Here is a 15,843-nt window from a genome sequence, read left to right as displayed (position 1 = left end):
AGTATTAGAATTAAGGCAAAATAAAAATAGAAGCAGTTTTATTCCTAATGATGCTTAATTGTTAAGGAAAGATAAATATATGTGGAATTGCTTTTTTTAAAGGACAATATTCCATTTAGATTTCAACTTGTCTCTTTAGTGAAAGTCTGTAGCTCCGTTACATTTTCCTTTTTTTTTTTTAAGTTTTTTTCCTTGAGTGGGAAAAAAGTTATAGAATCATTATATGTAATCATCATAGAATGACATCCTTGCTGTCATTCTTCCCTCCCTCCATTATCTCTTCCATTTGTTTCTTTTTCTCTTTTCTTTTCTTTTTTTTTTTTTTGCTGCACTGCACAGCTTGCAGGGATCCCTTAGTTCTCCCACCAGGGACCAAACCCATGCCCCCTGCAGTGGAAGTGCAGGGTCCTAACCACTGGACCGCCAGGGAATTGCCTCTTCCATTTGCCTCTTTTTTTTCCATTTGAATACTTTGCTCTTCCTACTATCTTATCTTAATATTCACTCCATGGATCCTTTTGAGGCTTCAGGGTCTCGGGCCCAGCACCAAATGGTATTTGGGTCTCTGCTTTAGCCAGACCAACAGTAGTTCAGGATCCAGCTCCATACAGTTACATAGAGTCTTCAGTTAGTGTTTCCCCCCCTTCTACTTTATGCCCTAAATTTCAACATTTATTGTGATGATTGTCTTGGAAATTAAAGATTTCAGATGCTTAATGAGAATTCAAAAAAAATTTTTAATGGTAAAATGTTTCTTGAATTTTTAGACTATGACAAGAAGAGGAAGTAGTCCAGGTAGCCTCGAAATTCCCAAAGACCTCCCTGATATTCTAAACAAGCAGAACCCAATGCGCCCTATTGATGACCCAGGTGTGCCCTCAGAATGGACGTCTCCTGCCAGTGCAGGGAGCAGTGATCTCATCAGCTCAGACAGTCATTCGGATTCTTTCAGCGCTTTCCAATATGATGGCCGAAAATTTGACAGCAAGTATCTTTTTTCTGTTTGAGCAGTACGGTTTTTTGTTGATTTGTTTTCTGTTCAAGACTGACTGACAGTTTACGTAACCATCATATTCCTCTCTAACATTACTTAGGGGTTCCCATATACGTATTTTGATTTCATTTTCAGTGAAACTCCAAAAGAATTTTTAGGGAATCACTTCAAGTTGAGACCTCTTTATTTTGCCAACTAAAGGCATTTAAAAAACAAAAAACACTGTTCTCTCATAGAACAAATGATATTTTAAGACCAGACACATAGACAGGAAAAAGGATGGACTTGGTATTAGAATAAAGGGCAGTCATGGTTATGAGTTGGACTATTTCATGCAGTCGTATTTGGGGACCACTATCTAGTTATGGTCAGTGCTTCAGCATGTTGAGTACAGTTACGTTCAATGCTCTGGTACCCACAACCTTACTTGAATAATTACTTCATGTTAAAATGACGTCAGTGATATTATTTGGTGCTATATTACTACCACATAGCTTTTCTGCTGTAATTCTGTATTACACTTGGCAGTCAGTGAAGGGTACCAAAATTTAAAAGAAGAAAGTCAAAATCTTGGGAACCAACTTTGTGAAGAGCTGGGAGATGCATTGGAGAATTATGTTTCTTGCCCTCATGGATTATATACTGCTCTGATCTTGGACTGGAAATATGATTTGAGAGAAAAATGACTCTTACCACATATGTGGCATTTTTATTATATATATCTCTCTTCTAGAGATTATAAAACTTGAAAAGCAGTTAAGTATATTTCCAGCTATCAGAAAACAGGGATAAGAATAGTGATGATATATTGTATGTCTCTGTCCTTTTATCATTATTTTTGTTAATAATAGGCTATGAGGATCTTTAAAAATTTGTTTCTAATTATAAACTTCAAAGTGTTAACATTATTTACCCTTGCCTGAGTGGTATGTAAATAGAATAAATTTGGGGGGAATGTTCATATTTAATTATTTTGGTGAAGTAGCTGTGTCTCTTTTGTAAATATTTTTGTTTTGTAATTGGAACTTCTGTACACTAGCATTTCTTCTTCCTATAGATTTTGGCTTTGGAGCTGATACTGGGAATGCATCCTCTGCTGATGTGGATTCAGGTTCTGGCCATTATCAGAGTGCTGAAGAGCAAGAAGTGGCTAGTCTAACCACACTTCACATCGATTCGGAAACAAGCAGTCTTAATCAACAAGCTTTTTGTACTGAAGTTGCAACGGTTACTGGTAAAGTTACTCAAGGGAGTGTATTCCTTAAATGCATTTTTTTTTAAGCCACCAAAGAACCTTTTCAGACTTGTATTTGATAAATTTTATGTATTACTTATTACTATTTAAGTATTATTTTTTTCACTCATCTTTATGTAACAATGGAGGGAAAAAAACATTAATATAAGAGTTTCTTGACCTGGAGTCCACATGGATAAGCTTCAGGGAACTCTATGAACTCCTAATACCGTATGCAAAATTTTGTGTGTGTTTGCACCAGAGCATTTCCTGCAGCAATTTTTAAATAAATAACCAAAAAAAGTTGAGGTACTGCACTTTACCTTTTTCATTGATTTTCAGAGTTAGCCTAGATTTTTCTAGATTTCTTTGGTAAACTATTTATTATTGAAAACATAAAGCACACTGCCTAAAATAAGGTCTGTTTGTCAATATACTAATATTCTGTACTTATATAGTAAATTAATACAGTAAATTATGCTTTTCAGCAACTTTTTATGTGTGGTCAAACCTGACAATAATATGACAAGTGGGGTCCAAGAAATTGAGTCGTGAAAGGCAGGGTCACATTATTCCAAGAGCAGTACAGTGACCAGAGGCAGCCTGAGCAGCCTGTGGCCCATACTTCAAGAGTTCCACTGTATTATCCAGATTCACTCTGGTTCCTACTGCAATTTGACGCCCCTTTGATGGATGATGGATGAAATATCAATAGGGTGGTTTTTTTTTTTTAATTAATTAATTTATTTATTTTTGACTGTGTTGGGTCTTCGTTTCTGCGCGAGGGCTTTCTCTAGTTGCGGCAAGCGGGGGCCACTCTTCATCGCGGTGCGCGGGCCTCTCAGTATCGCGGCCTTTCTTGTTGCGGAGCACAGGCTCCAGACGCGCAGGCTCAGTAGCTGTGGCTCACGGGCCCAGTTGCTCCGCGGCATGTGGGATCTTCCCAGACCAGGGCTCGAACCCGTGTCCCCTGCATTGGCAGGCAGATTCTCAACCACTGTGCCACCAGGGAAGCCCCAATAGGGTGGTTTTTGCATCCTGTGGTTGGCTGGAACTTGAAAGACTGGAGCAGTGATGTCTGCATGTCTGAATTAGGCACATTTCTTCAGCCAAATCAAACTGATGAAATTTGGCCAGTGAAATGCTCAACAGGCAGGAACCCATCCTATGTTTTCACATTCTTCTTTTCCACATCTTTTCTACCAGAGGATAAGTAAGAACTTTAGCCTGCCCATTGCAGAATGAGGGCTGAGTGGAAGATAGGAGCCAGTTTGGTTGGATCCACAGCCTGATCGTTACAGAATTTAAGTTACTACTCAAAGAAGAATTCTTATTTTACAATAAACACCTTTTACTGTAGTTGTCCTTAAACATAAACTTAGATGAAAATTTGGATGAAAAGATACTCAACATTACTAGTAATCAGGGAATATAAATAATCCGTGAGGTACCACTATACACATAATAAATCAGCTCAAGTTAAAAACACAATACCAGTGTTAAAGAGAGTGTGGAGCAACTGGAAATATCATACATTACATTATTATAATGGGAATGCAAAATGGTAGGGCCACTCTGCAAAAATACGGCAGTATCTTTTAAAATTAAACATACATTTACCATATGACCATTCCTAGGTATTTATTTCAAACATTTGTATGTGAAAGTTCATAACAGCATTATTCACAGTAGCTAAATTGAAAATAGTCCAAATATCCATTAACCAGTGAATGAATAATCAAATTGTAATGTATTCATTCATCCAGTATTCATTGAAATGGTACTCAGCAATAAAAAAGGAATTAAGTGCTAATATATGCAAAACCATAGCTGACTCTCAAAAATATGCTTTTAAATGAAAGATGTCAAGGCTAGCAATGTTAGTGGCATATAGCAATGGGCAAGTTTCTCTTCTCCTGAATTGCCTCAAGCCTGAAGTAAGTGAAATAAAGTAGCAGTGGGTACCAGAGTTTCTGTAGCTGGACCAGGAATGGAAGTAGGCATTCTTGCTCTCACTGATGGCCCCTATTAATTGGTATGTCCAGGTCTCATTCCACACTAGTCCCGTAGTAGACATGGAATGAGACTGCTAGATATGAAATCTTGTACAGTATTATGATCTTATTGACCTCTTTGGCCAGTTTATAACCTGATTTATCTTTTGATGTTTTCAATTTGTGTTTTATTGGGCTTTTAAGCATTACATCTTAGGTGGAGGGTTTTGAATATATTCTTTGTGGTAATTTTATGAAATTATATTTACAGGTTCAGAAAGTGCCTCTCCAGTCCATTCAGCTCTGGGGTCCAGGTCACAGACACCTTCTCCTTCCACACTGAATATAGATCACATGGAGCAGAAGGATCTACAGCTCGATGAGAAGCTCCACCACTCTGTTCTGCAGACGCCAGATGACCTAGGCAATATTTGGAAATTAGATCTTTGCCATTTTTTCCTTTCAGGGCATTAGTGTCAGGAGATCTTAAATAAGGCATCTTAAATTTGATTATTTTATATATGTTATATAAATATTATTATAAGTCTTTTGGACTTTTCTGTCTTTGGGAAATTAATTAGTATAACATTTTTTTTCTTGCCCTTAAGAAAGATATTTGCATTCTGTTTTTTGTTATTTGATATTTTATTATAGTTGATTATAGTCCTGGTATTAGTGGTTACATTATTTTTGTATGTTATATTATCATTTATGATACCATTTCCTAAAGCAGGAAACACATAATTTGGCATCGTTATTCTTAATATTTTATCTGAAGAACCTGCTGAATCAAAGTAGGCAGTCCAAATGAAGTATTTTTATATTTAAGTAAATGTTTAAAAGTGACTAGGAAACCTTAGAAACTGCAAGTTAATAAAAAGTTATTTTTGTTAAGTTCTGCATCATGTAACAAGCATCAGGATAGAAAGTCATTTTGCAAATATGCCAGAAAATTTGGTCAAGGACACAGTTGATAAGATATTTATAATGAATAATATAAAATACTAGTTTTCATTGGTAATGCAGCACATTTACTCTCTGGCCAAAGGAAGAAATTTAAAACCATGTGACTTCTGCCCCCCCCCGCCCCCCCCCCTTTTAAGGTACTCATTCTCTTAATATGCAATTACCTTGCAATTACATAGCCCTAATTTTCTGGTTTGTAGATTATTTCTGACCTTTTCTTTCCTCCTCTTGGCCTGCAGTTTTTGGTTTTTTGGGTTTTATTTTCAGCTTTTTCCCCAACATTTGGAAAAAATTTCAAACTCATGGAAAAGTTGCAAGACTAGTAAAATGAATACCCATAAATCCTTCAGATAAATTCACCAGTTGTTAATATTTCACCACTTTATCTTTCTCTCTACCTATACACACACACACACACACACACACACACATGCATTAAACAACCCTTTTTTTTTTTCTGAGCCATTTAAGAGTGAATTGCAAGTATCAGACCCTTTACACCTAAACACTTCAGCAAGTATGTCCTAAGAATAAGTATACATTTCCTGCATAACCATAATATAAGGACCACGTTCAGGATATTTAACATTGATACATCATTGCAATTTTAGTCTATAGTCAGTTATCCTCAGTTGTTCCAATAATATCCTTCATAGTTACCAATCAGTTGAGTTATCACTATATTATGAAGGTTCTGTAGAATAGGGAGATGTTAACAGTGATGGTTAACCCTGTAGTGTTTTTTTAAATTTTTATTTTAGTGGATTTACACCAGAAACCTGTTTTTATTATTGTGAAAGACTGTCCAGTAACTTTTTAATAATATACTCAGTTATTGCACACTTTACATGCAGAGAAAAAAGTTAAACATTAAGAGTAAAGGATGTACATATACTGTGTATGACTTTGTAAATTATCAGTACACTGAGATATTGTCAAGCAGGAAAAAGTTTTTACTGACTTTCTAATGATTTTGCCTTTTCCATTATATACATTGCATAGAATGATGGCTTTTTTTTTTCTTTTTTTTTTTTTTTTTTTTTTAAGCTGGAGGAGATCTATAGTGATACCTACCTAAACCATCTATTTTACAGATGAGGAGCTGTAGCTTTAGGGAGGTTATTAAATAATTTGTACAATATCACATAATTAGTGACAGAAATGAGACTAAGACCCTAGGTTACCTATATGTCTTATATATAATCATGCCAATATTAATAAACAAAAGAAATGTAATTATGGAAATTTTAGATTATATTTAAATTATTTTTTTCATGCCATTGTGATATCCCTTTTAATGCTAGGCCTGACTTAATTGTGAAATATAGAAATATATTTCTTCAAAAGGTTTAATTACAAAGAAATAAGCTTAGGAAGACTTCCTACAGGATCTGCCTTCAGCCTGAGATTTTCTGTTAATTTGATGATGGAACTTGAAGTAGCTATTAGGTAAAAGAGAGAGTATGTACTTATAAATATGATCTTTATGTCAAACGTAAATTTCTCCATCTGGTATCTGCATCATTTTCTCCTTAGGTAAATCTAGATAGATGCACTATTGTATAAGTAATTATTGTCAAAATAAGGAATTATGAACTAGCGAGGTTTTGACCTTACCAGGGAAAAATAACATTGATGCATCTTAACATTTCTTTTATTCACTTTTGTAGATATTTAAGATTATTAATTTGACTCCTATGTGTTTTTGTGATCAATTCTCTAGAAAAATTACTGACACCAGTGAATTATTTTTTTCTATAGAAATCAGTGAATTTCCATCTGAATGCTGTAGTGTGATGGCAGGGGGCACTCTCACGGGATGGCATGCTGATGTTGCTACTGTAATGTGGCGAAGAATGCTGGGTATTTTGGGAGATGTCAACGCTATTATGGATCCTGAAATACATGCTCAAGTTTTTGATTACCTCTGTGAACTTTGGCAGAATCTAGCTAAGGTAAAAAAGAAAAAGATAAAAAGGGAGAAGGAAAGAAAAATAAAGTATTAAGAAGTACAGAAAAAGCCCCCGCACTACGAACTGATGCCTTAACCATGTTTAAATATATAGTTAGTGGTAGGAACTAGATCTCAAGTTTAAGGTAAAACAAACTGGGAAAGAGAACACTTATAAGTTTGTTGCATTTTATTTGAAAATTACAGATTAGAGATAACCTTGGCATTTCAACTGATAACCTGACCTCCCCTTCTCCACCGGTTTTAATTCCTCCACTGAGAATTCTTACACCTTGGCTTTTCAAGGTAAGCTTAATATATAAAATATTAATTAAAAAGTTTCATTTAGTAAATAAGTATGTGGTCAGTCTCAAACAGTAGAGAGAGAGAAGACTATTGTGTAGTCTTCTAGAGCACTTAGTTTTGTTTTTTGTGTGTTTTTGTGTTTTTTAGCTTTTGTTAAAATTTATTGAAGTATAGTTGATTTACAATGTTGTGTTAATTTCTATCTACAGCAAGCAAAGCGATTCAGTTATACATATATATACATACTTTTTCATGTTCTTTTCCGTTATGGTTTATCACAGGATATTGTATATAGTTCCCTGTAGAGCACTTAATTTTTAACTAGCCATTAGGGGTTATATAGAGAGGAGAGTGGACCTAGCAAAATTATTATTTAGGTTGCATCATTTTTATTGCTAAAACAAAAATGAATTTAGTAAATTATGTTTTTATTGTATTTAAATGAAATGTAAACCTCAGTTTTGTGTTATAGAATATGCTATGTACTTCTAAAGAACTAATTCTTTTAAGTATTATTTGATGTGTTTGGTGCATTTTCCTAAGTGAAACAGTGTATAGTTATTCACACCTACATTGTATCATTTTAATGATAAAAATAATTTCAGTAATCCTGATATTTAGTTCATTAAAGAAAATGGGCCAACATAGAAATAAATGAAAACAAATATATTGCTTGCTATATTCAATTGTTTCAGTATTTAACAAACAGTATTTGGTTTTGAGTATTAAAAACAACATCTTTCAATTGTAGGCAACCATGTTAACTGATAAATATAAACAAGGTAAATTACACGCCTATAAACTTATTTGTAATACAATGAAAAGAAGACAAGATGTTTCTCCAAATAGAGATTTCCTAACACACTTCTACAATATAATGCACTGTGGATTACTTCATATTGATCAGGTAAATATATGTACTTTCTAACAAGTCACTTTATAAGTTTATCTTTGATTCTTTATTCTGTTTAACTCTTGACTTTCAAGGTATAGAATTAAAAACATTCCCTTATATTGTAATTTATTTACAGATTTATTCCATTTATAACCTCATTTATTCTGAAACATAGTTTCAAAACAAGCTATTGTAGTTGGGAGATTGACTTGATTATTAAGTGCATCTTTCTTCTAATGTTATACGAACTGTTCACTTTTTGAAGAGAGTAAAACATCCTTTGCTTACGCTGACAACATCTTCCTTTAATGTCCTAATGTACTTATTCTTAGGTATTTTGTAATTGTTACTTGATAACTGGCACTTGGGACTTATGTATTTGCTCAGCTAGTCATGCAGCAGTCAGAGGTTTTTTCCTACTCTAAGAGTCAGCACATCACATTTTCTTATTTTTACAAATTGTATTACCATAGTGACAAGTATATTGATTTGCATCAATATAGTCATTACATTAGATAGTCATAAATATGTCTCTAGAACATTACTTCACGGGTCTTGAACCTGGCCATAAAACTGAAAAGTATAGGAAGTTGCTGGTCAAAGTAATGTAAATGTTTGTAATCATAACGTGGTTAAATTTCACTTGCAGTTCATTTCAGGAGCATTAAATTAATATTAAAAGATGATAATGTATCTTTCTGAAAAGTGAAAAAACTTCTTGTGTTAATTTGAAATAATTATAGTTTTCTACCTTATAAACATGTCTCAAATAAAATGGTATTCTTAATTACTGGATAAAGAGCTTTCATTTAAATTGGATTGAGTAATACAGCCTGCTATACTGCATCCTCATGGTAAATTCCAAAGGCAAAATGAATGAATAACCAAGTTGAGAATATTCCCTTAAAAATGCCTACGTCTGGATTTCTGAGGCTAGATGTCTATCATCAAAGGACTTCAATTTTTCTAAAAAAGAGAATTTCTCCAGTTGCCACAAAACAGGTCATGCAACTTCAGACATCAGAGTTATCACATGGAAGCAAATAGGTGGCAGAAGGAACTACTCTGCAATTAAGTTTTACAACACATGGGCCTTATATTTTTAACCCTCCGAAGCAGAGACCCTTCTAACTGGCTCTCTAGGGTGAAAAAAAAAAATGCTGTATTGATGTCAGTTAAAAAAAAAAGTGTTTTCAGTTTACTTTCCTGTGACAAAATATAGTACTAAGCATGGATTCTTTGGCGGAATTAAAATTAGTCTTTCCAGTTAGCCAACCAGTTATAGTTATTACCTGTTTCATTATTTCATACATTGTCTATTTTTAAGGATATTGATTAGCTGATACCCAAGATTACATTTGTGATATTTTTCTTCTCCTCTTTTCTTTATTCCTAAGGATATTGTCAATACAATCATCAAGCACTGCTCACCTCAATTTTTTTCACTTGGTTTGCCTGGTGCCACAATGCTTATTATGGATTTTATTGTAGCAGCTGGTAGAGTGGCTTCTTCAGCTTTTCTCAATGTAAGTTTTTATTTCCTGTCCTTCACAATATAACAAACTGCGGTTAACCAAGATTCAGCTAACAGAGCAACAAAGGAAGAGCCATTGTTGATAAAATATAACAAACTGATGTTCAGGAAGATACGTAATTTAATTAGAATTGATTGTCTCTCCCACTTTAAAAAAAAAAAAGTAAACAATTCTGAAGTGTAAGAAAGTACTAAAATTATTTGATAAATTGACCCAGGAGCTACAAAAATGGGTTAAATCTGATAAGCAAAACAATTTAAAATTGAGGAAATCTAGAGAAACAAACAGGGAGGGAAGAAAATTTTGAAAATGGGCAATGAGCTATATAGCAAAAGAGAAGAAAGAAATATAGGTGAGGTAACCCAGAAATATGGTCTAGGAGTAAACTCTAAAACAGCATGTGAGGATTTTTCATACAGTTTGGAGCTGTGAGACAATGCCAGGTAACTTAGTATAACTGGAACATGTTCAGATGTAAGTGGCAGAAGTGAACTAAGGAGGAAGGCAGTAACTCTGTTTATAGTGCTCAAGAGGTTAGATTTCATCCTAAGGAAGGAATGAGTGGCCGTTGAAAGATTTTAAGCAGAGTGACATGATCACATTTGTATTTTAGAAAGATCACCCTGGAACAAAGTATAAATGAGAAATAATTGAACGTCTACTGGGAAAAACTAAAAGTATTTGGGAAAGAAAAATCAGTCATACTTGACTAGTGCTTTATAACTTGCAAAGCAGTTTAACATATGTTATTTCATTTATAAGCTGCAGAAGACCAACAGTGAATGAAAAGGAGTTCTATTTGGGGCATAGGAAGCTTCCTGTTAGACACCCATGAGATGTCAGAAGGGCCACTGTATGTACAAGTCAGGACCTCAAAGGAGATGTCTGGACCAAAAATGGAAAGCTGGGAGACATTAGCTTACAGATGCTATTGAAAGCCATGAAACTGGATACAGTCACCTAGAGGAAATGTGCAAATAAGAGAACAACCCATATTTATAGCTAGTTATTAACCCTGTTTCCCTAGTTCCTGGAGAACAGTGATCATGTCTTACTTATCTTGGTATCTTCAGGGCCTGGCATAGCATCATGGTTATAGGTATTTATTAATTGAATCTGTAAATATATATTCAGCACTTAGTATGTGTTCAACATGGTGCTAAGCCCTTCTGTGGTTATTAAACTTTTGTTTCCCCTTGTGTACAAAGTGTTCCTTTGGGTGGAATATAGAAGGATATAGAATAAATGAGATACACGTTGTACTCAGGGAACATATAGTCTGCTGCTGGGAAGATAGAAAAATATATTAACAACTATAGAACGTAGGACAACAAAGAGGTACCAGTAGGAGGAGCTTAGCATAGTGGTTAAAAGCATGGGTTCACATCCCAGCTCTGCCACTTAATTAGCTGTGAGATCTTGTGCAGGTTACTTGATTTCTCTGTGTCTAAGTTTCTTCATCTATAAAATGGAGGTAACCTTCCTCATCTGGTTATTTTATGGGGATTTGAGTTAATATTTGTAACATGGTTGGAACATTATATGACACATTGTATGTGCAGTTTAAGAGTTCGTTAAACAAAATAAAATTATTTGGTAATTAAGACAGAGGAGAGATCTTTTTTTTTAAGGGATATCAGGAGGTTCCATGGAAAAGATATTTGAGTAGGTCCGTGAAAGATTAGTAGTATTCTTAAGAATGAAAATGGAGAAGGGGGAAGGTATTCCAGGCATAGGGAAACAGGCATGAGTAAGCTGTGTCCTAGGAATGACAAATAATTCAAATTTTTCAAATAATTCAAATTTTGTTTACAAGCTAGTTAGTCTAACTAGAGAGTAGTGGACACAAAGAACAGAAAGGTACTTTAGATCCCAGCTACCCAAAATGTGGTCTGCACACCGGAAACATTTGGCATGCAGAATCTCAGACCTCATCCCAGACCTACTGAAACAGAATACACATTTTAACTATATCCCAAATAATTGGTATGGACAGTAAAGATTGAGAAGCACTGCTTTAGACTATATCTTGGAGGGTCTATTAATGCCAGGGATCAGATTACAATGCTATATTTTACATTAGATAAACAGTTGAATTTTTTAAAGTAGGGAGAGAGATGATTAAATCTGTGCTTTGCTAATGTTAAATAAGTGTATTAAACTGGAGATAGATTAAATGGAAGACAAACTAAAGATGGTAAACAAGTTACAAGGCTATTGTAGTATTATCAGAGTACACAGATTATCAATCTCTTGGATACTGGCAAAAGCTGATAGAACTCAGAGGAGCCTGATGCATAAACCAATCCATTTTTTTATGCATTTACTATGAAAAGTATAATTTTTCAGTTAGCTGATTATTCCAGATGAGTAGTCGGCACATTTCCTACAGCCCTGATGTCCTTAGGCATCCATTTTATGTGACTAAACCTTCCTCCTATCTAGAAGGATACTACTTATGTAACATCCTTGGGAAAATTTACAAAACAGTTGTTTTCTGTTCTCTGTGGTTCTTATGAGGAACACCTATGGAGAAAGCCTGCATAGGAAGCCAAATCATTACAAGAAGTAAACCTGACACATCTCCACTGTAAGGTTATGGGCAGTCTTTTCCTCTGGACGGTGTTGGAGATACACAGTCTAAATCTTGCTCTTTGGAGTTTCATTTTAGGTCCCACACATATCATCTTCCTTTTGTTAATCCCCCCGCCCCCAGGCAGATTTCAAAGTAATTTGATTAGGTTTTGCCTTTCTTAATTACAGTTCCATTCCAGTTTTGCCTCCCATTATGCCCCACATACCTGAATGAATATTCCCAGTTTTTTTATCCAACTTTAAGGAAAAACCCTTAGCTAATCTCTATCATTAAATATTGGGGGTTTTTTTCAGTTTCATTTTTATAGTAAAATTGATTTTAAATCGGGATGGTGAATGTGAGCTTACCCCACCCCATTATGCTGCTGGCCTTGTATCTGTAAATCTAGATTATTTTTTTAATATGGAAATGAGTTGTTTTGTTGAAAATCATAATAGAATACTACTCCATCACCTCTGTTATAACATTTATTAACAAGGAAATCCTTTGGAGATAGGTTCTTGTTTTATGTAAATAGAAGAAGTTTTATATTTCTAATAGATTGGTTTTAGCATTTTTGTTAGGTATTATTAAATATATAAATCAATTTTTAGGTATTTTAGTAAACAAAGCAATTTATCAGTAGGTGGATGTTGATGTTAGGTGGGCATGCAAGAAGGCAGAAGAAAAAAGAAATGTTCAGTGCTGATACTTCAGAAATGGCTTAATACAGCTAAGGAAAAAAGATGAAAAGTTACCTTCATCTGCAGTCCAAGCATAATTTCTAATTTTGTTTTTAGTAAGTAGTATAGGTAGTGTTTTTATCATGTGCATAATATCATAAAACATATCTAGACTAATGCCGGTGTCTTGAAGATATAGTGACCATTTTCATCCTTAGTTACTTTATTCATCCTTAGATAGTAACGGATATAATCTAGAGACCATGAGTCTTCTGCTCATTAGCACAATATGTTACGATGTGTGAGTTGCCTTTAGAATGAAAGTATTTATATTTTTCCTCAAAATTAGGGTAATTTTATGCTGTTAGCTAAAACTGTATTCCTGTCTACATACTCATTAGCTGTACCCACATTTCTGCTTATTAGCTGCTCTTAAAGAAAGCTCTACTATTTGTTCATTGCATTTATTGAGAATAACAGTAGTTTATGTGGAAAGTATAGATGAAAACCTAATCTTTTGTGTTCCCCTTTCCTTTTTGAATTTTGTCTTGTACTCTGACTTCCCTGTGTAAACTGGTTAGGTAATACAGTAATTTTTCTGATAATTAAAGATTTTTTAAATCTGATACATAGGCACCAAGAGTGGAAGCACAAGTTCTTCTTGGATCTTTGGTTTGCTTTCCCAACTTATATTGTGAACTGCCTGCTCTCCATCCCAACATTCCTGATATTGCTGTGTCTCAATTTACAGATGTTAAGGTAAGAAATTAGGTGCTAATTTTTAGCGTTTAAATGACTTTATAATCATAACAGTATATTCAGTAAAATTTGTGTTCTTCATTTTCCTCTCGAAATCCACACAATTGTTAAAGAACTTTAGCCAGCTGTACCCCTCAGACACAAAGGCTGGAATGTCCATTAGGAGCATAACCTTTTTTTTTATAACTATTACTTTGGAAACATTTTCTCATTATTGAACCCACTCACATGTCATTATCTTAGGATTCATTCATTCACTCACTGAGCATTTATTGAAATCCCATGAGCCATATACTATGCTGCTAATGTAAGGCTTCTAAGATTGAGATGGCACTCGACCTGCATATTTGACTGTCTCCTTCTCCCAGTTTTCCAAGGTGATGAATCAAACAATGTAATGGAATATCCTATTCTGCTATAGGAAACTGTGGAATTGGGGTGGAGATCCCATGTACCTGAAGCATTAACAGGCTTGAGTAAGAGATGGTGCAAAATTGAACTGTCTATACAATTGCTTACCCAGATAGTAAATCTTTAAAAAAAAAAAAAAAAAAAGATAGTGTCTAATTAGGAGTAGACATACCCTAATTGTTGTTTACAAGCCTTTTTAAGAATTTCAAGTAAAAAAAATTGGTGAAAAGTTGTTTTGTGCCTCTGTAGAGGTCAGCCTCTGTTTGAAGGGGAAGGTGTGACATGATCAGCATCCTTAGTCCTCTGGACTCAGTAATTCTTAGACCAAGGTAGAGGGGAGTGGTGTGATCAGGTCTCCTAGTTAGGATAAAGGCACTTAGTGCTCTGGACCCAGCAATGTGCCTGGTAGTGAATAATTCCGTCACTAAGTCAAGACCTGTCTCTAACTGAATGCCCATGTATTATAAATTCCCACAGGTTTAACAGTCCTAAGAAGTTGTACTTGTTATAGTAATTGCCAGATGGTCTCTGTTTGACCTGAATTGGCCCTAGAATTAGAAGGGAAAAGAGAATAAAGAAGGGATGAGAGAGGGGCATTCTATCTCCTCAGAAGTCATGCTGATGATTTTTTTTTAAACTTGTGCTTTCTCTGAAAGAAATGTTTTAAATCAAATTTTTGTCAGTAGTTTTGCATATACGTTCCATACCACCTGTATTTCTCTGTGCAGCATTTAATCACACTTGTAATTATTTTTCAGTGTCTGATTTATACTTTAGACAAATAAGTACCACAAGGTCTTAGTTACTGCTATATCCTCAGAGCTTAACACGTTGCTTGGCATGTAGAATATACTCCGAAAACATTTGTTCAACAAGTGAACTTCACTTAAACATAAAATTGTAGGGGCCGATGCAAATTTATAATGATATTTAATTAAAACTATACAAATTGACCTTTGGTCTTCAGGGATGTAATGGCTTTGGTTTCTTCTATTTTCAGAAGATCCTGAAGGTCAAAGATAGGTAAGAGTTTCAATTTGCTTAGGCCGTTTTGAGTTTCTTTGGGCTTAGCCTAGCCTACTATATGTGATTTGTATGATCAGAGTGGCCTTGTCCTTTGCTGGGCATTGTATAGGCAGTAATGGCTGAAGTGATTTTAAAAAAAAAACAAAATAACACTATTACATAGAAAGCTCTTGGGCTTAAACAATAGGTAGCTTCCAAGTACCTATTAATTGCTAGCCATTGGGCTAGGTGCTAAATTCACAAAGATAAGTAGAATGTTCCTCCTCTAAGGAGCTTACAATCTATATAGCTGATAAATCCTTAATGAGTGAATAATTGAATGATTTTTAAAAACCATATTAACTATTAACTAGCACTTATCCCAAAACTCACACATAAGAAGAGGAAGCTTTCTTTTAAATGATAATTCTCAAAGTCGCGAAAAGTTTTGTTCATACCTTTGAGCTATTAAATCTGCTTTAATTATCTTTATAGTGAGCATTTTATCACTCTTCTAATCAGGAAAAAAGTTTTT

At 34.5% G+C, this 15,843-nt stretch overlaps 1 protein-coding gene across 7 annotated transcripts in view; it reads left to right on the top strand.

The window, feature by feature from the left end:
* The window catches only part of RALGAPA1 (Ral GTPase activating protein catalytic subunit alpha 1), a 218,035-nt gene that overhangs the window by 108,898 nt on the left and 93,294 nt on the right, over positions 1-15,843 (top strand). For all 7 annotated transcript variants that reach the window (XM_061180792.1, XM_061180786.1, XM_061180793.1 and 4 more), the window contains 8 exons: positions 768-984; positions 2,052-2,228; positions 4,494-4,646; positions 6,950-7,143; positions 7,347-7,445; positions 8,197-8,352; positions 9,738-9,866; positions 13,767-13,892. In XM_061180792.1, coding sequence (XP_061036775.1) covers positions 768-984; positions 2,052-2,228; positions 4,494-4,646; positions 6,950-7,143; positions 7,347-7,445; positions 8,197-8,352; positions 9,738-9,866; positions 13,767-13,892 — 1,251 coding nt within the window. The remainder of the gene's footprint in view (positions 1-767; positions 985-2,051; positions 2,229-4,493; positions 4,647-6,949; positions 7,144-7,346; positions 7,446-8,196; positions 8,353-9,737; positions 9,867-13,766; positions 13,893-15,843) is intronic.

Source organism: Eubalaena glacialis, chromosome 2 (assembly GCF_028564815.1).
Source record: "Eubalaena glacialis isolate mEubGla1 chromosome 2, mEubGla1.1.hap2.+ XY, whole genome shotgun sequence".
NCBI classification, from domain to species: domain Eukaryota; kingdom Metazoa; phylum Chordata; class Mammalia; order Artiodactyla; family Balaenidae; genus Eubalaena; species Eubalaena glacialis.
This window is presented reverse-complemented; position numbering and strand designations above follow the sequence as displayed.